The 22,587-nt window shown below is 45.7% G+C and overlaps 4 protein-coding genes across 9 annotated transcripts in view; 1 reads left to right on the forward strand and 3 right to left on the reverse strand.

The window, feature by feature from the left end:
• On the reverse strand, positions 1 to 4,683 carry NKAPD1 (NKAP domain containing 1). 2 transcript variants are annotated; one of them, XM_074848939.1, is made up of 5 exons: positions 4,464 to 4,683; positions 3,329 to 3,429; positions 2,062 to 2,217; positions 1,449 to 1,502; positions 1 to 661 (listed from the first exon to the last, which is right to left on the reverse strand). In XM_074848939.1, the coding sequence occupies exons 1-5, from the start codon at positions 4,530 to 4,532 to the stop codon at positions 139 to 141; spliced, it is 903 nt and encodes a 300-aa protein (XP_074705040.1). In that variant the 5' UTR covers positions 4,533 to 4,683; the 3' UTR covers positions 1 to 138. The 2 variants fall into 2 exon arrangements, with proteins under 2 accessions (XP_074705040.1, XP_074705042.1); XM_074848941.1 differs by lacking the exon at positions 4,464 to 4,683 and having other exon boundaries at positions 2,062 to 2,329; positions 3,329 to 3,417.
• A 158-nt stretch (positions 4,684 to 4,841) lies between these two features.
• PIH1D2 (PIH1 domain containing 2) lies at positions 4,842 to 7,149 on the forward strand. 2 transcript variants are annotated; one of them, XM_074848937.1, is made up of 5 exons: positions 4,874 to 5,116; positions 5,208 to 5,328; positions 5,764 to 6,009; positions 6,545 to 6,810; positions 6,927 to 7,149. In XM_074848937.1, the coding sequence occupies exons 1-5, from the start codon at positions 4,955 to 4,957 to the stop codon at positions 7,071 to 7,073; spliced, it is 942 nt and encodes a 313-aa protein (XP_074705038.1). In that variant the 5' UTR covers positions 4,874 to 4,954; the 3' UTR covers positions 7,074 to 7,149. The 2 variants fall into 2 exon arrangements, with proteins under 2 accessions (XP_074705039.1, XP_074705038.1); XM_074848938.1 differs by having other exon boundaries at positions 4,842 to 5,328.
• Positions 7,150 to 8,706: 1,557 nt separating this feature from the next.
• On the reverse strand, positions 8,707 to 17,831 carry DLAT (dihydrolipoamide S-acetyltransferase). 2 transcript variants are annotated; one of them, XM_074848936.1, is made up of 14 exons: positions 17,521 to 17,831; positions 16,871 to 16,972; positions 16,425 to 16,549; positions 16,158 to 16,314; positions 14,946 to 15,072; positions 14,375 to 14,571; positions 13,705 to 13,864; positions 13,406 to 13,473; positions 12,554 to 12,646; positions 12,353 to 12,460; positions 11,695 to 11,810; positions 11,266 to 11,428; positions 10,966 to 11,102; positions 8,707 to 10,153 (listed from the first exon to the last, which is right to left on the reverse strand). In XM_074848936.1, the coding sequence occupies exons 1-14, from the start codon at positions 17,764 to 17,766 to the stop codon at positions 10,024 to 10,026; spliced, it is 1,929 nt and encodes a 642-aa protein (XP_074705037.1). In that variant the 5' UTR covers positions 17,767 to 17,831; the 3' UTR covers positions 8,707 to 10,023. The 2 variants fall into 2 exon arrangements, with proteins under 2 accessions (XP_074705037.1, XP_074705036.1); XM_074848935.1 differs by having other exon boundaries at positions 13,391 to 13,473.
• A 1,070-nt stretch (positions 17,832 to 18,901) lies between these two features.
• The window catches only part of DIXDC1 (DIX domain containing 1), a 39,110-nt gene continuing 35,424 nt past the window's right edge, over positions 18,902 to 22,587 (reverse strand). For all 3 annotated transcript variants that reach the window (XM_074848839.1, XM_074848838.1, XM_074848840.1), the window contains one exon: positions 18,902 to 22,127. In XM_074848839.1, the coding sequence (XP_074704940.1) occupies positions 22,047 to 22,127 (81 nt within the window). In that variant the 3' untranslated portion in view covers positions 18,902 to 22,046. The remainder of the gene's footprint in view (positions 22,128 to 22,587) is intronic.

The raw sequence follows: 22,587 nt of genomic DNA on the forward strand, positions 1-22,587 counted from the left end.
GCTCAGTTTTTCCCCCTGTGGGCTGGCAGGATGTATATAAACCACAGTGTTGAAACAAGTTGTACCATGGGGCAGTGCTGAAAGATAAATACCTGCCTCTGTCCTCTACCTTATTGTTTGAGCTGCAGCCTAGACTCATCAGTCTTCATCTGAGCTATCCTCCGATTTTTCATCAGCGGCCACCTTCCAGTTCTTCCTCTTGCTCCTCTTCTCTGGTACTTCAGTGTGGCTCTCTGACACAGAATTGTGACGTTTCTTCCTCTTTTTTGTGGGCCGTTTCTCTTTTTTCTCCTCAGATTCACTGTCCTCGGAGCTGCTGGTGGTTGAGCTGCTTGCATGAGAAAAGTCACTTTCCTGCCCAGAAGAAGAGGTAGGTTCCCTGGCAGGCACTTTCCTGGTCTTTTTCTTGCGCTTGTGTTTCCCTTTACGGGCGCTTGAAGTCTCCTCTTCTGAGCACTCGCTCTCCCGGGAAGAACCTGATGATGTTCTCCCTTGCTCCTTTTTCTTTTTCTTTCGCTTTTTGTGTGATCGCTTTTTTTGCTTCTTCTTGTGCGATTTCTTTGTCTTTTTCCGTCTGTGCGACTCACGGGCAGTTTGCTTTCCCAGATGAGATTTCTTCTTCCCATTGATGGCATTTTGTTCATCTCGTTCTTGCTGGTCACTGTAAAAAGAACGAAGGATGACCAGAAGGAAGCAGACAGGCAGGCACACAGCAGTTGAGCCTTTTCTGTCTCAAAGTTTTAAGCAAGCCCATCGATTCATTTGGCTAGAGCAGGGAAGCAGGTACTTTGACAGATGTGGTAGCTGCATTTTTGTTCCAAGTACTTATTAACAGCTTGGGTCCACACCTTGCTAATACCCCTGTATAAGGTATTTGAGCCAGAACCAAGGAGAATGTGTACTGAAAACCAAAATGAAAACTCATTTATAGCAGGTTACTTCAAATCCATATGCCTGACAGATATTGTACGTGATGATTCTGTTAGATGTAGTTTAAAAATAATTAATTCTACCCAAGATCTTATTTTACAGTTAAGTCCCCACTCTCCAGGATACTGCAAGAATTTATATTCTCCAAATAAGGAGAAACAGAAATGGAAAGAAGAACCTGGAGCTGATATTTGAGAGGGTGTATACTGAGCTTTGGATTCAGCCTACTACTCTGACTCTCTGTTGGCCCAGACAGACCTTCCAGATTCACAGCATTTTAGTAACTCAACATAAAGCTGACTGTCTAATCACTACAAAAGATGCACTCCCCTCCTAAGACTCAGACAAGGGGGAACCACATTAATGGACTAGATTTTTTTCAGTGGGTGTCTGTAACTAAAGAGTGCTGCTTTACGTTCAAGGCTGATCTATATTAAAAATTTAAAACTCAGTTTGCAAAATTCCCTGCATAATCTGACAGAAGATTCTGGATACATTAGTAAGCCTGCTTGCCTTACCTATCTGTATCAAATTCTTCAGGGTACAACTCTTTATAGCCACTGTGACCCCATCTGTAAGAAAGCAGAACCACCTATTAGAAACAGACAGGGTGTTTAAGGAAAAAATATAATTCTGAAAAGACAGAGCCACAGAACGAACATGAGTTTAGACAGCAAAGAAGAAGGGCTATCAGAACCTTCTCAACAAAGAAGGAAGGAAATATGACTGATTTGGCTGGTACTATTTAAATACATCTTATGTTCTCAGCCTCTTTTCCACTTCTAATTATGGAAAACTACAACTAAAATTTCTTTAAAATAACCCTAGCTTGCATTTTCTCAAGTGTTTTTTTTAAGTTCCTTGGGCAAAGTAATAAATACTAAGCTTAGTTCCTATGCTTAGGACTGAGCTTTTGCAGCTTACTGTGACTTAGGAACTCTAAGATGAACTCAAATTACGTATTCTGTGACACTGCAAAAGTTCATGCATATTACTTGTTCATTCTCAAAACGAGATCAAGCATTATTTTATAGGAATACATACTGAAAATGTACTAACTTTTTGGTACAGGACTCCAAAAAGGTGTTTTAATTACAGTTGTAATCACAGAACATTAATTCCCCCACAGACCTGTCTGGCATGTTGGCTTCACATTCATACAGCTTTTTATTCCAGGATCGGGCCCTGAGGAGATCATCTTCAACAAGGTCAAGAAAGTGTGAGTTCCTTGTTTTCCAGTCAGCCCTGTAGCCCTCCTCATCAAAGCCATCACTGCGCATCCGACTGCTGCAGAAAGAGAACAGTTGTCCTTCAGCTGCCAGCTCTGATGGAGAAACTTTCTGAGCAAGGGGTTAGTCCAGCGAGAGGAGCAAAAATCCAGCAAGTCTTGGATGTCCATCTATGCAAGAAGACCAGCTATCATTTTAACAGACAGTCACCGATAACAGCTCTCACAAAACCAGTTCAGTAGCTAACACTGGTTTTCAAAACTTACTACGGCCCTCTGGGCACAGCAACATTCTTGACAGAGATGCTCCCAATGCAAAGTTAGAGGAAGGGGTTATCCTGCCTATCACAACAAATGCAGGTCTCTTCCTCTGGAATACTCTGCAGGAGCAGACTATCAATATGCAGTAAAAGCAGCAAAGGAGAAACTGAAGGAGCCAACTTACTAGAACTGCAATTTGATCAGGTATCAGGACTAAGACCCCAAATCTACAGAAAGCACCAACAGTTTTGACTGATCTCACACGCCCGTGGCTTTAGTTTTGTTTCTCACTTGAAACACCACACTTCCTGAGCCACGCAGCAGCCGTGGACCTCACCTGAGTCTGAAAGGTGTTCTACCCTGAGATACCAAAACCACTTCCTGCAACATTCATGCTTCTGAAAAGTCCTCATGGTGGTAACCTTCCCCCTGCCCTCCCCAACGCTTCCCCCAAACCCAGCTTGGTTTCATGTAGCTTGTGAGATCCTCAGGCATGTCAGAATGATTTAACAGATCCCACACCAGCAGCAGTCAATCCTGGTGTGTTATAACAGTGCAGGGCCCCACACCATAACAGCTTTGTTTACTGCTAACCTAAATAGCAATACATTAGACCTCCCTCACAACGTTCTGACATATTACTTAAGCATTTCCTACCCCATCCCTTCAGAGAGCCCAGCCTACTTAATGTTGTATTTTGAAGACTATACATCTAAGATGAAGAGATAAAAGGTTAGACTTAAGCAGAAGTCTGACCTCTTTCCAGGGACTCATTAAGGAGAAAATAAATGTATCTGTAGTCTTCATATATTGTAAACACACAGTCACCACAGAACACTCTTCAAGTGTTAAAACGCAAAAGGGTTCAGCAACTAAGTCAATTATCTCCTCCACACAACTAAAACACACCTGGAGGTGTCCGACAGCATTCTGCTTTGCCTTTTCCAGTAAGTCTCTTCCGTCTGCTTCTCCCACTCCCTTATTTTCCACATTTCTGTCTCTTCCTGAATCTGAAAGTCACAGAAGGGAAACAAGTGTAGCATTAGGGAAACTTTACAGATATGCAGCATGTAACGTCAGCTCCTAGGTCAACACTCCTGCTAACAAAATTCACAGCAAGCTCTCCTATCATACTGAAACTGGTTATTATTTGTAGCTATAACCAAGGTAACCAAAAGAGAACCTCTTGATGGTAATACCCTAACAAAGCACATTAAGTACAATACCATCAGAAATGTTGGGTTTGCCTGATTTTATTATCTCAGCTGTTCTGGCTGCCCTGCCTTGTCCTTCATTCCCATCCCAAACAGACGAACTGTTAGAGAAGTCAGTACAGAAACACCGTCTGGAAGGACCAAGCCAAAATGAGAAGTTACACTCCAGGCTGAAAAATCACAGCATGCAAGTACTGCGTGGTTTGGCACAGATTTATGTTTAGGGACACTGTAAATGAGTGATTTTATAAACATATGAAACAAACGGAGCTGCTGAATTATGTCAGGATTTAATTAGCTTGCTAAAGTTCAGGGAGTTTGTTAATCTTTAAAATACTGGCTGTGCACATCAACAGAAAGTTCAAATTCCCCGATTCAATTAAAAGTATGTGCACAGCACAACAAGAAAAAAACCCCAAACCATTAGTTTGCTACTTTTAAAAAGGCAAACCATAATTTCCATGAAAGTTCCGAAAACATGTTTTACATAGGGCAAACTGTAGAGGTAAATACACACAGACATTCCCTCGCCACGATGAGAACTCAAGAAAAACGAGGTTAAACCGCCCGTGAGACCCCCGACGGTCACAGCTCCCGGCACACGCGCCCGCCCCGCGCCGCCGGGAGGGGCCGCCGGTCCCGGGCCTGGCGCAGGCGGCACGGCCAGGCCCCGGTGCAGCCCCGGGCCTCGCCGCTCGCACCCGCGGACAAAAGCCGCCTGCAGAGGCGGGCACGGGGCAGAGCCAGGCGGAGGAGCCACCGCAGAGAGCGAGGGCAAGGGGGCGCCCCAGCCGGCCACCGGCCGCCCCCGGCCCCGGCCCCGGCCGTACCTTGTTGTGCGCGCCCGTGTGCCGGATGACGTTCCGCAGCAGCACCTTCCCCACCGGCACCCGGGACATCCTCTCGCCCTACGCGGCCCCGCGGACACCGGCCCCACCGGCACCCCCGGGGGCGGGTGGGGGCCGCTCACCGGGGCGCAGCCGCGGGCAGGAAGGGACGGGCAAGGCCGGGCCTCGCTCTCGGCGCCCGACCGGAGGCGGTGCCCGCCGAGTTGCCTCCGCCCGGCAGCACACGCCGGGACGCTGAGCCGCCGTGAGCCCCCGGCCGCGGCGGGCACCGGGCGGAACGGCCCGGCGGCGGCTCCGGGGACAGGCGGGCAGCGTCCAGCTCCGCGGCGGGGCCGGGGCGGGGGGTGCCGGGGGAGCGGGGCGAGGGCGATGGCGGGGCCGGAACTCGCGGCAGCGGGAGGCGGCCGGGGACGGCGGGCGGACCCGCGGAGCGCGGCCCTTCCGGTTGCCGTCGCTAGGCGACGGCGGGAGCCATGGCGGGCGCGGCGCTGGCCGGGCGGCTCTGGGCGCTGCTGGACGAGATGGCGGAGAACGATCCCCGGGCCTACCGCCGGCTCCTGCGGCAGCAGAGCGCCGAGGCCGAGCGGCTCCGCGCCCCGCCGGAGCCTCACCTGTGCCTGCGCGCCCGCCCCGCGGTGGGTGCGCGGGGTTTGGGGCTCCCCAGGGGCGGGTACGAGGGCGGCGGGGGGCGGGCGCGGAGCTGAGCCGCGGGCCGGTCTCTTGCAGGGCGCTGGGCGGCCGCTGTTCATCAACGTCTGCAGCTGGAAAAGGGTCCCGGCGCCCAGGGCCCCCGCCGAGCCCCTCCCTGTCCGCGCGGGGCCGCTGGCAGCAGTGTCCGGCGAAGGAGGTACGTGCCCGCCCCGCGCCACGGACGCGATTCTCCCGCAGGAGCGCCCCGCGCGGAGATCCGCGCCCGCGTGCGGGGCTGGACGGAGCTGGGGCTGCGCCGCGGCCGGCTGGGGCTGGGGCTGGGTCTCACCGGGGACTCTAAATGAGCCCGGCCGTTTTTAGAAAAGCTGAAGCAGCACAAAAATTGCACGCATCTAAATCCTGAGAAGGAGGAATCTCACACACACTCCTGTTAACTGGGACTGTGCTGCCTCCCCGAACACAGCCTGCAGGATGAGCACATGGAGAGGTGTCCTCTCTAGGTGAGGTTGATAGAGTGAACTCTGCCCAGAAGCCACAAGTTCATTTCCTTTGCTTTTAAATCAAGTGATTATAAAGAATGCCAGCATATGGTACCATAGCACTAATTCTGACACATAACTTATTTTTATAGACCTTTACAGCATTATAGATATTGCATATAACCCAGATGTTCTTCAGAGGGGAGAAGAAAACCCAGAAAAAATGGAGCACTTGATCCACTTGACCCTTAGATTTGTTGAGGAGCGATGCAAACTTACTCTTTCTTACTCGTACACCATTGAACCATTCAAACTGAAGGGAAGCCTGGAAACGATGCAGCAGCGTCTGAAAGGAAGGCAGATGCCAACTCCACATTTCAGTCAGAACACAAAGAAGGGTATGTAGAGATCTGCTGTCACTTTTCTTTCAGGCCCTATCAGATTCTCCAACATTTATTCAGGCTTCATCTCTCTAACCCCTATCCTTGCCATAAGCATAAACCAAATGCTTCTCTAAGAATTCAGAATAAGGCAGTGGTATTCATACCAGACACTAGTTTAACCCTGCTGGCCTGCCTGGGTTCATCTCTGTTTTACTGTAGTGACACTGAAACAGCAAATTCCCTTTTTCTTATATCCACCAGACATGGGAACTCCACTTGGGTTTGATCCTTTGAGGTGCTAAGTTTCTTTTGCTCTAACCTGAGTAAAAGGGATTGCTGCTGTAACTAGTAGTCTGAAAACAACTTTTAACCCATTGACAATAAAACCAAATCACGGGTGAAGGAGAAACTGCCAGTGTCTTCAGCTGACAAAACTGCTAATTACAATTAATTACAGTTAAAACCTTCGTGATACTTTTGTCAAGTGGCATAACATTACAGATCTTAGTAACTGAGTGATATGTGTGAAAAACTTTATTTTTCTTGAAAGAACTGACACTTGATCAGCTGCTACACGCTCTGGAAGCTGAGGACTGCAGCAATGCTCCTGTGCTCCTGAAGGAAGAAAGTGTGACACAGTCTAAAGTACATCTGATAGAGGAAATTACCAGTACTGAAATGCCAGAGAAGCTAAGTACCCCTGTCTACGAAATGATCACTGTGAAGGATGCAAACAAAAAAACACTCAAAATTGAACTCAAAATTGAATTGCCTAAGGTTAGCTCTGTTTCTGAGTGTGATCTGAGAATTTCAAAGGTAAGACAGCAGAAAGAATAACCTTGTGTTTTCTGCCTAGTATCGAATTCCTAGAAATGCTTACTGCTAATTTGTTGTCAAATAGTTAATCAAATATTTTAATTTTCTTGGTTTAGGATGACATAATTATTGAAGTCCCTGAAAAATACAAATTACAACTAGATCTGCCAGAATTGGTGGATGAAGAAACAGCTACAGCAGTATTTAACAAAGGAAAACGGGTATTGTTTATCACAGTGCCAGTTGCCAAGACAGATCTTTAACGACTGCATTCTATCCAGGTCCTGTTCACAGAGGACAGAGCAAAACAAAAGCCTCGAATGAGAATCCTAACTTTTAGATGGTGATGAGGTTGGTAGTTTTTTTTTAACGGCCTTCTAATCTTCAGTGGTGAATACCTTAAATGCCTTTAGAAGATGCATGTAGAAAAGGAAGTCTGGAGGAACACTAGGACCACCAAACTTGGGGAAAAAAGTAAGATCGTAAATATTCAAGGAGCACCTGAATATGTTAACAGCTGTAGCAAAGAACCATAAATGCATACATGCTTTACTACATCATTAATTCTGCCTTAAGGTATAGCAATAACAGTTGGGAAGTCTTTTTGCTAAATAATTGATTACTAGATTCACACGGTTAGAACAGCTCTCGCATGTATTTAATGCCAGAACAAGCAGCAGAGGCGTCATACACGCTTCTACAAGTTGCCCTGCATGCTCTTGCTGTTCTCTTTAGGACAATTCCTGCTGATCTTACCTGGAACAGGCTTTGTGGTCTTTTCAGTCACTGAATATGCTTCACCTCACTTCTTACCAGTTTGGTAATCTCTGAGTGAGACCATAAAACAATAGACTTACTCCGTACTATTCACAACAGCACATAGAGATTCAAAACTCAGGAACCCTTAGCACGAAGTTAGCAACCAAAGCCAACCTGGGAGCACTTCAACTAGGAAAACGATCTGCGTTAGCTTACAGAGATACACAAAATACAAAGTAATACAAAGCAACACAAAACAACTTCAAGGATTACTAAGCATTACTAGAATTAATTGAGAAAGGGACAAAAGTTTAAGTGATCTTAGTTTCATGACTGGTTCAGCAGTATGTCGTTCTTATGGCTTCTATGACACATCTGCACTATAACCATGTTTCTGTACTGATACCAGATCAGAAATGGCAACAAATTGGTTTTGAGCTGCGACTTTAAAATACAGGCTTACAAACGAGCAGTAACTCTCAGTCTTCCCCCTTCTTTCTTTCAAAGAAACTTAGATGGTTGTATTGAAATACTGTTCAGTGGTTATAGTTGCAAGTCCAAGCTGAAATTCTATCACTGCACAAGCTGGCCTGTCGCAGGGTGCAGGCAGGACCAGAAGTCACCATCAGCACTCCAAGCACACGCACTGTGTAGGGTTTTTGGAGTTGCAAGTGTCATGCACAGAGTGCTTCCATAACATAAACTATTTAGTGTCTTACTGCAGGGAGAAAGTGAAAGGTCTCCGTAGGCAGAATTTTGAGGTTCTGGTGAAAACTGCAGCAAGGAAGCCAGGAAGATTAAAGTTTACTGCTGCGTGACAGTAATAAAGCATGTATTATTTTGGAACATTTGTGATTACAATTTAAAGTTAATAGGGTGAGTTTCACCATCAGACTGAAAGGCTGAACAGCTCTGATGGTGCTACAGCAGTACAGTAAGCCACACACAACTGAACAGAAAAGCACTGGAACATGTTTTAGTAGTTGTCAATTCCAAACATTTAATAGAATGTAGGTTCACTAGAGCAGGTCTGGAACCAAGATATTTTAAGATCATTAATGAAAAACCAAAACCTTAATGCACTTTTTTGCTTAAGCCAGACATGAAAACCAGGTACCACAGCAACCGGACATTAAATAGTTCCCACAAAAATATTTAATTTCCACAGTATTTTCTTTCAACATCTTTAGTGAATTTTGTAGAACTTTACAGGAAACAGTACATAATGCAATATACAGAATAACAGATCAGCTTTAACGTCTTCTTTCTTTTTTTTTTAAACTTCCCCCCCCTTATTTAATTATCCTGGTCACTCTGTAGTAACTACACAGTCGTCCTTTTTACATTAACATTTCCATGTGGAAAGTGGAATTTCAGAATGTTCAGCACTGCACCCCTTTCAGGATACAATGACTGGGGTAACTGGACACAAGTCCAACGAACTACTGAAGCATTTTACATACAATATATACATGGGTAGCACATTCTGCAGCTTACTGAGGCTGGGACAACATAGACAATTCAGGGAAGAACCACAGTACCAATGACTAGCGTCCTATGTTAGAATGCTTGAAAAAAATCATTCCAAACATTCGAGTCATCACATGATTAATATCCACTGATGGGATTATCAGCATGTGTGATTTGCCTATATTGGGTTCCAACACACAGATTCTTGTGAACATTCTGCAAAACAGTTACTTCCATGTCATCATAGTCTTAGCATGAGGAATAGCAATTAAAGAGTTTTCATACAAAAAGCACATGTAAGTGAAAGTCCATGAGAAGACAGCACATTCCCTGTGGCATCCGAGAGCTGTGATCCCACAGACAGCAGTTCTCTTTCACCTTAAAGTGCTCAAATGGGATCACATAGCTGAGAAGGTCCAGACCAGTGCCAAATTCCAAGAGAGATTTGGAATGCTAGCACTTGGCCTTTGAGAAACTATTCCCAGGCGCTTCAGTCCCTTAGTGCATCTGTCACACTCACCCACCCCAGCAGGAGAACAGGATAATAAGGGAATTCACCTTCTACTAACTTGTACGTTTCAGTCACCATCTCATCTGAACTCCTGTGAAGAGATGTTTATAATTCAAATTTCTGAGAACACTGAGGTCATGAAATTGCTTGGTATGTACCCCCCTGTTCATCCTAGTTTAGAAGCAGATGGCAGTATGTGTACTGCCTGGATCATTTTTAAATCTGGGATGTTTAACTCTGTTTTGGAAGAGTTTGCAAGTTAACTGTATAAAAATACAGTATAGCTGTAGTATTGCTCTGAAAAGCACTTTTGCAAACTTTTTCTGTACACACTGGTAATAACATTACCAGATAATATAATACATATTTAAAATAAAAAAGAAACTCTTTTAATAAGTCTGAACACTAAAGTCTAAATAGCTTGTTTAAAACAAAACAGTGTGACCCAGGAAAATTTTGCTTGCATGGTTAAATTATAGCAGCATGGTTACTGGCTTTTCAAGGAAATTCTTGAATTCAGCAAGCCACTGTGCTCCAACTGCTCCATCTACAACACGATGGTCACAGCTAAGTGTAACAGACATCACACTAGCCACATCAAATCTGTAAGAAAAAAAAAAAAAAGACAAATGTTAACACAATCCTCTGCAAGTCAGTGCCACTAACAAAGCAAAAAAGCTTTTATCAGAGAACCAGCAATAGGAGTTGGTGCTAGGTAACAGAGGGTTCTCCCTGTGGACTTCTAAAAAAGATTACACTAGACAGCAGATCACATTCATTCCTTTTCTACAATTAAGAAACACATTTGTATGTTCCCTTTACGACAGGAAGCTCCTCTTTCTTTGGATCACAAGAAGAGCCCAACATGATTAAAGAAGGAGCCATTTTAACCAGCAACCTCCGGTTTCCCCACGTATCAGCGATAGATATCTAGGACTGTTAACAAGTTCAAATAATCCTAAATGTGCTCCTGGGTCTATGCTAATTCAAGCTCCAGACAAGGTGATATTACATACAGGACACTTGAATTATAATCCATCCCTTAGGTTTTCCTTAAAGGCAAATTTAAGCTGTTAAAAGAAGAACAGGTGCCTAAACTGTTGTGGATCCCAGACGCTTTTCCACAGTTTAACCCTACCCCTCGAAGAAAGAAACAGCATTTCATTAACTTGCAAAGAAGTTGCAAGAATAAATGTATGGCAGATCATTCCTCAGGCACCGTGTTTCTCTTTAACGCCTGTGTGACCCTTTCATACAAGATGTCACTGCACTTCTTCAGAAGGTACTGAAAGCGGTATGTCAACAATTAATTTTGTTTTTTAAATTATAATCTAATGGAAGTGTTAGAAAACTAGCCATTATTTCAGAGTTTGAATTCAGAAGCTCGGTATATGCAGAATCAGATGAATACTTACCCTTTCTCATTATCAGCTGGCACTAGCCTTTTCTCTGAGGAACCAACTGCAAGGATGCAGGCTTGAGGTGGATTGATTATGGCAGAGAAATTCTTAATCCCATACATTCCTAAATTGGAAATTGTGAAAGTACCACCCTACAAGAAAAACACATTCATAGTCAAATTTGCAAAAGCTGTTTCATGTGGAATATTAATGAACATGGCTGAAACATCACAAAATAGGCTTTGCTCATTCTGAACAGGGCTTCTGAACAGAAGTGAGGGGCAGCAGAGTTTAACAGCGATCCGAGTTTCTCACCTGGAATTCATGAGGCTGAAGTTTACCTTCTCGGGCTTTAGTTGCCAAAGAAACCACATCCTTACTAATGGAAGCCAGGCCCTTTATATGTGCATTAAACACAATAGGGGTTATAAGCCCTGCAGGAGTACTAACTGCAACGCTAACATCCACTACGTGATTTCTGCAAGACACAAGGGGGATGCCAGTTACTTTAGCAAGATAACAAAAAAAATTTTCAGCACTGTTCAGACAACTCTAAATTAATATTAATTCTGCAACAATTATTTCACCTTGCACACTAGCCTTAGATGCAAAGTTCTTAGCACTTTAACGACAGCCCCTCAACCTTTGCATTATACCTGTTCCCCTCCCTCCTCAAATCCCAGAAGTCTGCTATTTAGCCATGAACAAAGAAAGTTTCTGGCTTCGACCGTACCATAAACTTACTGCCTAATAACTGTGTCCATCCATGAAGAATTTGCCTCAGGCACCTTCAAGCATGCCAGAGCAGAAGCTTTAATTATGAAGTCATTGACAGAAAGCTTAATGTTATCCGAGACCTCCTGTAAATAAAGAGATTTGAGGCGTCAGTTTGTCTCTTACACATTAACTCTATTAACTTGGATAGTCACTGCCGTGCAGCCTTGTTTAGAGAAAACATTAGAAAATGATCACAATACTTGTAAGCATTAGTATTTGAAGTGCATGAATACATCTCCTTCATCATTTAAGAAGGCACAATCTTTTTTAATGTCTGTTTTTCCCCAAACTTGGCTTAAAGTTATTATTTTGCTTGAATTTCTACCCTTTTTACCCTTAAAAACCTTTTTACCCTTTTACCCTACTTTCCAGCTGGAAGAATCAAACACCACCAAGCAGAGCACAAAGCGGCCCTCTTAGGGAAGTCAGAAATCAGTGCATGGGTAACAAGTCTTATTCTGTCACAGACAGTTCAGAACTGATCCACAACAGGTAGAAATGGCACTGAAAAGACTATTTTTTTTCAAGCCAAAATGGCATTATCAACAATAAGCAGGGTGGGCAAACCTGGGAGAAAATGCAGCTTTCCTCACACACACATTCTCACCATGCCTAAATGCTTTACCTGATTGAGTTCTTTCCTTAGCACCAGTACTTCTCCCATGTTTATATCAACAGAAAGGTAGTAGTGAGGTATTGTTTGTTTAGACTGCATCAACCGCTGAGCAATGACCTGCAGGTATACAATAGAAACAATGAAAATAAATCAATTTGGAAAATTCACGGCTGCAAATAATGACCTCGGAAAGGAATAAAATCTTCCTACCCTCCGAATGTTGCTGATCGGGATATCTGTGAAGGTCCCCACTGGTGCTGCTGCAACTGCAGCAGCTGCAGGAACTGCCTCTAGTGCTGGAGCCTGCGATCAGAGAAACACAGCATAATTCACAGGACTATCCAAATACCAGTTGTACAGAATAATCCGGTATGTGGGACGAGTGCTGAGACTAAGTTGCCTCTTGCTTAAGAGCAGCAGATATTTCTACTCTCTATCCTCACCTCTCCAGTACCCACTAGGTTTCTTAGAAGTCCTATATTCAATTATTAAATTGGATGAGTTAGAAATGCAACACTGATACACACTGCTACGAAGCTGCCAGAGTAGTAAGTCCTGATAGATGGTTGTTTTACGTACAGCAGAGAGGTATGCTAGAGGGCACTCTCAAACTGCACTTGGCCACATCCCTTCCAGCAGCACACAAAGCAACACTTTCATTATCTCCTATAAATGACAAGCAAAGGTATAAGAACAGACTTGTGGACAGGCTGTTGGATCATAAGTCTGGCTTTCATTCTCATTGCCTCTTTTCAGTAATGTTAGATCAGCAGGGACTGAGTTTACCTCAATCCATAACAATGTAGCAACCAAATGAAGGGTTGGGAGCACACATTTTTTTTTTCCCCCCTCAGTGAAATACCAAAAGCACAAATAAAGGAAGAAAACTTTGTTCGTGTTTCTGACAGGTTAAGCTTTACAACCTAACAGTCACCATAGCCCACATAGCATCATAACTCAACCAATCCAGCAATAACAGTTCCATATAGTTACTGCATTTCTACAGAGCATTTCCATCACTATAATAAAATATCCATTCTTGCAGACCTCAAGCCTACTCACTGGAGCAGCCTTTGGTGGCACAAATGACTCCACATCTTTCTTTGTGATTCTACCATCTGGTCCAGTACCTAAAAGGGTCAAAGAAAAACATATGAGGATTTCAATTATTTGCAACAGGGCATTGCTTCTAAAGGCACCAGTTTTATTCAACAGAGGTAAGTCACTTAACACCACCACTGGTGAGGACAGCTGCATAGTCAGCAAGTCTCTGACAGGGATGAAAGAAAAGAACAGGCAAGTATGTACCTAGAGGGACAGACACTTGATAGTGAGAGCAAGGAAGCGGAACGGCAACCTACCTTTCACTTGGGCAAGGTCAATTCCTTTTTCTGCTGCCATTTTCTTTGCCAGGGGACTAACCAGGATCCTTCCTTTCCGGGGAGGTGGCCCAGCTGTGGGGACTGCTGGAGTAGAAGGAACAGCAGGCTGGGGAGGAGCAGCAGCAGGAGTTGCCACCACCTTAACAGAATCAAAGCCATTAGCTTCGGGATCACTCAGCAAAAGCTTCGAAGGTACAGTAAGAGAACAGGACCATCTAATTACCAGTCAAGAGAATAGCAAAAACAGTCACTAATCTGAAAGAATTTTCAGATTCAGAGAAGTTTCCCAGTTGCAGATATTAAATCAAAAACTTCCTGGGAAGGAGGCCAACTAAGCTGCTGAACTATACACCCAAAAAAGGTGAAATAAATAACTTATGCTCCCAATTTTCAAGGATGAGGCATTAGAACTGGCAGAGCAAGAGGCTGGAGAAGAGATCATAATGAATGACCATCTGCTCCAGTTTCTGGAGGGCAAACTAGCGATCACTCGGTCCCCTATCACCAACACGTGTTAGCCTTGCATTCAAAGAATCATAAATGTTAATGTTGGAGCCTGGGCTTCACACTATCAAACCCGCAGAACAGTTCAGATCAGACTTCTTAACGGTCCCTGTAACTTCTCTCACATGCCAAGAATGGTTCTTACTAGTGGAGGAGGAGGAGGAGGAGGAGGAGCAGCTTGTGCCTTCATGTCAGTTACTGCAGTGTCTTGGTAGTCAGCAAAGGCTGGAATATCCTCCTCTTTCTCCACAATGATGCAGAGAGTTGTTCCTAATGGCACATCTCTTGTTCCTTCAGGCACCAAGATTTTTGCCAAGTAGCCTTCTTCCTGCACTTCAAAGCCTGTAAGGGAAAGAAATAAAACTGGTTTGGTGCCCGATGCAGCTGAAGAGTTCCTCTAAATGCTGCTTCTAAAGACTTCGGTAGCTAAAGCGCTGTCCTGTATTTAGTAGGTAAGATAATCCTTTTCAGTGCAATTAGCAGGGAAGCATCTCCATGCACTGTACATTACTAAGAGGTATTTGATGAAGAAATAGAAGTGTTTTAGGAGCTCTAACGTTTAGCTCTTCAATGGATCGAGAAGTTAACAAAATTTCTTTTAGTTGTCCCACAGCTTCACACCCTGAGCAGCCAGGAGAACAGCTGGCACAGAGGCTACTCTGGATCCGCCCCTTTTAAGGGCACCTCATCCATTCTTGACTTTGGAGTTGACTCACCTATTGTGGCTTTATCTGTCTCAATTTCTGCCAGTAAGTCTCCCTCATTCAGTTTTTCCCCAACCTTCTTCTCCCATCTCTGCACTGTGCCCATTGTCATGGTAGGTGACAGGGCAGGGAGAGTGACCTGTGAGGCCAGAGAATACAAGAGAATCAGATTCTGGTAATCCAAAAGGAACACAGTTTGAACTCCTGACTAAATGATGCCAACCTAAAGAAGTTGCCAGCCTTTAATGCACTCCTAGATCTGGCTCCATTACAGCAAAGCACAGTGCTGTCCCATATTGCTAGTTTGGCTTCTTTTATCAAGGCCTAAGCAAGAAAACAAGCAAAAGCAAAGAGCATGAAATCTATATATCAAAATAATTATTAACACCATCACATTGGGAGTATCTTGCAGCTGCTATCTGCAAGGCTAAAAGGAAGGCTGAAGCAAGTCACTTTGCCTGTGACAAACAGGTTTGGCCCCTTTAAAAGCCATACAGACGTCTTCCAACAAGCACTCAGAGATGCACATTGCTGTGCACAAACACAACACGCGTGAGCACAGAGCAAAACTGAACGGATAAGGCAAGCGGTGGGAAGTAAGCAAGTTTAGTAGCTAAAACACAAGTCAGATTAAGAAGCCTTTAATTAATTCTTTGTTCAATTACTGACTGCGTAACATCTCAGACAAACCAGTTCCCACATGTCATCTGTGGAATGAGGTTTAGTATTTCAGGTTTTTTTTTTCAAACGAATGTCAGAAATACCCCACTACAAAGTGCTCAAATACAACATCAGTGGATATACACTTCAGTATCTAAGCAAGGTAAAAAGATTATCCTCAAATACAACTCATTATTAGTCACCCACACACACATCTGGTGTGTTCATCAGAGTATTCACAGACTTGAGTTCTGCTCTGAGACGTGAGCAGGGCCTTCAGAGCTTATTCACACTTAACACCAGGTCTTTTTATACCAGAACTGTCCAAATAATGCAAAAGTAGCAGGTTTTTCTAGACTGCTGGAGACAAGTCTCTCCTCTACTAGCAGCTGGGATACTACAATAATTTTCTGACAAAAAGCTTTCTGGGACCTCCCCAAACACCTGCACGCAACAGTTCAACTGGCAGATACTCCTGCAATTATAGCTAGTAACTGGAGCTAGCAATGCCAAAGACAGAAAAAGAGTGTAACAAGCCTTAAATCATCAGCAACGCTCTCTTACCTGCATATGAGGAGGATAAGAGCTGCCAGGAGCCTGAGGAGAAGGCTGAGTTGGTGGTGAGGGAGCTGCAGCTTGAGGGGGAGGCACTGAGGCTGCAGGGGGAGCAGATGCTGCAGAATCCAGAGTATAATTTTTAAAGGCATCAACATATTCAGGCCTAGAAGGAAACACAGAACCACAAAACCAGTCAGATGACTGTCTGCAAGCCAAGGCACACAAGAAGCCCCAAGAGAGAAAATTCAACTCAAGGTTTAGCAACATACATACTTTTCTACTGTGATACATATTATGGCCCCAATAGGAACATCTCTTGTTCCTTCTGGCACCAGGATCTTGGCCAAGTAGCATTCCTCCACACTCTCAAAGCCAACTGTTGCTTTGTCTGTCTCCACCTTTGAGAGAGAACAAGATATTACGGCAACAGAAAAGATCAGTGAGCTCAGAGCCTTCCAGTCTGACAGTGTAGGGTCACAACACACACAGTTCTGGAAAAATTACCCTGTGGCACCAGCTATAGGAAAGCATGCTCTCCAACAGGTTACATGCTGCTACTGCTCAGAAAGAGGAAAAGCAGCAACCAGCTTTGAAAGGCTTGTTCCCAACAGCATCTGTTGGGATCTGTGATCTTTAACCCAAGATCTGTGTTCAAGTGAGAACCCAGGATGCACATGCAGCTCATTAGAAATGCAGCACAGCCTGTGCTCCCAGGATACCTCTGCTATGAGCTCCCCTTCACCGATCTTGTCACCCTCCTTCTTTTCCCAGCGTGCAATGGTGCCCATCTGCATCGTGGGGGACAGAGCTGGCAAGGCCACCTGTGAGGAATAGGGCAGTGTTACAACCCAGACAGCTCTAACAGTGGGAACTCCACGTACAGGGCACAGGCTGGGACAGGGGGGCACAAAGGAGAGCCTATGTGCACATCCCCAGCAGGTCAGAACTGCCTCCAACCTGCCGGTAAGACCCCAGGGCAAACCAATATTGGGCTGCTAAGATGGGGCTGACCAAGAAAGGGAGAAGCTATGCTGGGGGACCCAGAGGGGTACAGGGAAAAAAGACTAGGGGTAAAGGAGGTGGTAGTCGGTGACAGTACACGGATTAGGGGCAGGGGGGCAGCAAGGGTATGAGAATTGCGAGAGTGGGGAAAGAAGAGCTACAGTTCCCCAGGGCAAACTGAGCTGCTCGGTGAGGGGAAGCAAGACCTGAAGAGAGAAAGTGAAGGGGCTGCCCCCGAGGCGGGGGGAGGGGACGGGACGGACGAGTCTGTCCTCTGGGGGACCCCAGTGAATATAGAGGCACGAACATCAGGGGGTGTGGGGGGCACCCTGGCTGCCTAGGGTGGGGGGAGGGGGGAGGCTCTCACCTTCTGGTGTGCCGGGAGACTGCAGCAGCGGCACGGGACGAGCCGGGGCCAAGCAGAGAGCAGCAGGAGCCCTTCAGGCCGGTGCATGGGGCGGCCCCACGCTGGGCCGCAGCCCAACGGCACAGCCCCGACCCCCACCGCCGCGCCGCGGCCGGCCCCAGCGGCACTAAGCGCTCGGCAGCTCCGCACCAGACCGGGAGCTCCCGCCGAGCCCCGGGCTACGCGTCGCACCAACACCCGCCACATGCTGGAGCCGGAGCCGGAGCCGCGGCCCCGCCGCCGCCGCTCGGTGACCTCCTCTGTCCGGGCACGGCGCCGCACAGCGCCGCGCGACACCACCGCGCTGCCGTAAAGCACGGCGGGGCGGGATCGCCGTGTAATGGCGCCGCGCAGGGTGCGCGGCTTCACTGCGCAGCGGCGGGACGGCCGGGGGGAGCGCGGCGAGGGCCGGGCGGTGCCGTGGGGGCTGCAGGAGCCCCCCCTAGGCCGAGGAGGCTACCTGGGGGCTGTCCCCGGCGGTCCCGCTGTCTGCCCCAAGGCAGCAGCGCGGACCGGGCCTGTCGTGCTCCCGCGGGGGGCCGGAGGCCCCTTGGGGCACTCGGGAGACGCGCGTGTTCGTGCCCACTCGTAACGCGGCGCGACCCCAGAAGGGGCTAGAGGAGCCTGGTGGGTAAAAGCTGCAGCCTCGCAGTTCGCGTCTGTGACAGGAGCTTGTCCCCAGCAAGAAAATCGGGCTCTGAGCCAAACCAGTATGTCGTATCTTTGTGTAACACCCACCCAAAACTGCAACAGGCCCACTTGGATTCTCCCTGTCACTATCCCATGGCCTAGATTTTAACAAGATCCCAGTTCTGTATGGGAACACATAAATCCAGAAGCTATTCTGTGCCGGGATTCAGCAGCCCAGGTTCCCCCAAACAAAGACTTCCCCTACATGCTTTAAAATGGTGTTTGCAAGGCAGTGGAAAGCACAAGGGCAGAGGGGATGCTCCTAAGCACATGGGACTTACCTTGACTGAGCTCAGCCAGGTGCAGCCGTTTACACAACCTTGGGGGTTGAAACAGTGAAATTTGCTCTTGCCAAGGCAGCTGAGCAGAGCTCATGTTTCAATTTTATATTGTTCATGCCAGTTTTAATAATAAATGCTAATTTTACTAACACTCAAAGCCTGCTCTTCAGGGCATGTGATTCTAAGTTTGCTAATTGCACAAGTAGTAGAAAATCTACGCTTTCCTAAAACATCGCGGAAAAGCGATAGAAAAGGTTTTCTCCAGGACCTGTGGGAGGCTAACCTTAAGTGTTCCAAGTGATTTATGCACTGTATCCCTATCTGTGCCTTATCATTCCAAAGCCATCTTTACAAGCACTGAACAGACTCAGTTTGCAACCCTCATTTTATTGAGATAACTGCTTGGATTAGTGTCCATTAATCCAAGTCTTATCCAGCCACGTATGTCTGGTTTAGATGTACAGATAAAGCTTCATTTTCCTAGAGAACAGGCTTTAGAATAACTGCCCTTTCTAAGAGATGAATGCAAACATCGGTTTCTATGAAAATATAATTTTACACAGAGCATGTACGTTACAAAAGCAAGCTACAAGTACAGGAATAGGAAAGTAACTTTGCAGAAAGTTGGACAGACATAAACAGATTCAAAAGAGTGAAAAATACAAGTCCTGGGTATGATGTTAAGAGTGCATCCCCAGAATAAATCGACTGAAGTCAGGGTTATAGCAGTGCCAAACTGATTTAAAACCAGCATCTTCTGCTTTTATCAGAGAGAAACATCTGGTCAACGGCTTTTCCACCTGATACCTCTTATCCCCATGCCTAATATTCCGTACGTCCTCCAGACCCCTTTCTGTCAATCACACAAAGGTAAAAATTCTGAAGAAGGCTGCAGTGTCAGTACAGAAATAAAGCTGAACCCAAACTGTTTATGTTTGCAGCTTATCAGAGCAGCAGCCCTTCAGCTTCAGTGACAGCAACTCCAGCAATTCTACCTTCACTAAGGCAGAGGGGAGCTGCATATAGGAATCCAAGAACAGAGCACTGCTATCAGTTCTGTCTCAGGGGATGTCTTCTTTTGTCCTAGCTTACATGTGACGTTAGCACGGATGAAAGGTATGTACCTTTCTGCCAGCCCCAAAAAGCAAGCCTTTTGTCCAGTCTTGCTCCTCCTCAAATATAGCCCATTGTTGCTCTGGAGAGCATGTGTTTCCATATAGGGTTCAGTGCTTGGCTCTCTGGTGGCAGTAAGAATATTAAATGTGACCATGGTTAGTCATTTGAACCGATCTAAGAACAAAAACAGGCTGTCTCCTGTATCAGCTAACAACTGTTTTCTTCATAGGAAAACTGGATAGCTATGGGCCAGTGGATTGAACACGTATCCATTAGAACCTCTGATCATATTAACAGCCTCCTATGTCCTCAGTGCTCCAAAACCAAACTGCTCATCTTTGAGTAGCAGAGAGGGATATGGAACTGGCAACTGCAGACCTTGAAAATGGTCTTAATTTTCTCCATAAAATTCTACCCTGGGTGCATGGCTCTTGTTGAAATAGAATTGATGAGCAAAACCTGAAGAAAGAAACACTTGAGAAAAATTTGCAATTCAAATACAATTGATTTCAGTATAACAACCCCATGCTCTCTTTACCAGCTCACTAGAGATCATGCAACAGAGAAACTATTTCCAGGGAGGAAGAAAAATCTGTTTCTTTTCCAAGAGAGATGTATTCCCCCTCTGCAGCCCACTGATGAACTTGTTCATTGATGAACTTTCCTACTGCTGTCTGTGAGGAGAAAGTCACCATAACAAATTGTCCAGAACAGAAGGTATGTTGTGTTGGGCCAGCGTGGCACAGAGCCACATAAAAGCCTTGAGCTATTTCCTGGACAGTGAAGCAGTGAGAAAATAAATAGTATTGTTGCTGCCTATTAAAGCTGGCAAAAATATAAAACCCAGTAGGAACTAGTTGGATTTCCATAGTAAAATAAAGTTGAGCCCAGTGTTGTGTTAACAGGAGACGATACAAAACATCTCAGCATCCACTAGAAAGTGAGTAAAACACAGTATAATGCGTGCAGAAATATACAGAAAGCACTTGCACTAGTATAAAAATATTCACAGTCCTCAGACAAATGTAAACTGGTACAAAATAATTCCAAGAACAGGAACATGTTTACAAAAGGACATGTCAATATAAAACAGTAAAACCAGGTTCACCCTCTCCTAGCCTCATGCACAGCACAGACACACAGGTAGTCCACAGACGGGCCACATGTACCAAGAATGAGCAGAGCCTTGACTTGCCATTTGACCTTCTAAGTCAACAGTGTCTGTTGCACATCGCAGCCACACTCTGGAAGTACAGCTGACCGGCAGCAGAAGGGCAGAGACAGGCAATGCAGAAACAAACAAAAAACCCCACAAAACTGAAAAGAAAAACCCACTCACAGGGATTTTAGGGCCTGTTCTTTCCTAAGCAGTCATTTATTTCCTGATCCTTCAGGCACCCCAGGAGCAGGCATACCAGGAAACTGGTGGTGTAATCAATGGGGTTTATCCTACTGGTGTGGGTAAGTGTTTGGTGGCCCTGGCAATGAGTGGACAGCAGCACACGGTGATGCCTGTGCACAGGAGGTGACCAACCGTCTGCCTTGCTGAAAGAGGAGAGGGCAGGAGCACAGGGAAAGAGCCTCAACAAGAAGAGGGGTTATAAGTACCTCAGGGAAGTAGCTGATTCCAGCTCCCTCACAAATGAAATCATTCAGCAAATAAGCAAGCACCAAGATCCCACAGTCCCCATGGCAACAAAGCAAACCCAGAGGGCCTCAGAAGTCAGTACAGTTTTGGAGAGCAAGTGGGAAAGTAGGGTTAGGAAATGGAAGCCTGAGTTTGGGAGAAAGGGAGCTTTGCCAAGCTGGTGATCTTTGCTTTAGACGATGTGTAAAACCTCCAGAAGACTGTCTTTCCTCCCCAGGTCAGATTTCTATACTGTCAGTCTGGAATGTCCAGAAAGTTCACTCTGCTCCTGCAGCTTGTGCAAGTCCGGGACCAAAGCTGGTCAAACCTTCGGTCACATAATCTAGTGGCTTCTTCTGACTCATGAAGGCAAAGCTTCATATTTTTGCTATCAGTGCAGATTTATGTAATACCATGTACAACACACCAGACTTGAAATGCCCAGATCACAGTCTGCAGCACATGTTGCAAGAATGCAGAAGCAGGGAAAGGGAGCAATGCGTCATTAAGGCCTTCAAGGTTCAGTGCACAGGACAAAGCAAGGTCTTTCTTTCCCACAGACCTGTCATTTCAGTCTCAGAACACTGCATTTGGGCATGGAAAGTCAGATGCCAGGCATCCATGCACACAACATGCATTACCCGTTGTTTGCAGAGAAGCCCTCTTTTTTGGCAGCTTGAATTGGACTCCTTCCAGCACACAGGCTTTTTGGTCATTCTTTGAGCTCAGCAGCCAGTTACAGGTTTCCATAGTGACAAGACTTAAAAGCTTGATTAATTCTCCCCATGGTCTTCTTCTACCCAGGCCACAATTTTCCCCTCCCAGCCAGGAATGATGTCATCATCATGGAATACCTACAAAAAAAAAAGGGAGTCCAGTCATGTCTGGAGTCTGGGCACCACTATTCTACAGTGTAAACAGCATAAGGGACAGGCATTAAGTCAGAACTCCTAGCTCAGATTTCACTACACAGCCCAGAGAATGCATACCTCATCCATCATTCACACGTCTGAGTAATCTTTTCAGGTTTTAGGTGAAAAACAGATTAAGCCCCTTCTTCAACCAGTAACTGTCAAGATTATTATTAGCATGTTTGACAGGAAAGGTAAAATAAGGACAGGAAACATGCCTTTTCTGATCCGTACTACAATCTCCAGCTGTTTCTGCAGAATGGCTACCTAGTCAGCTGACTGTTCCCAGGGAGGGTAACTCTTTGCACTTGTCTTAATCAGTTTGTGACACGGGAACTATCCCAATAATCTTTAACGAATCCAATCCACACCAATACCAGACTGAGCATAAACAGGGCTGTAA

This window comes from Strix aluco, chromosome 23, assembly GCF_031877795.1.
Source record: "Strix aluco isolate bStrAlu1 chromosome 23, bStrAlu1.hap1, whole genome shotgun sequence".
In the NCBI taxonomy this organism is placed as follows: Eukaryota; Metazoa; Chordata; class Aves; order Strigiformes; family Strigidae; genus Strix; species Strix aluco.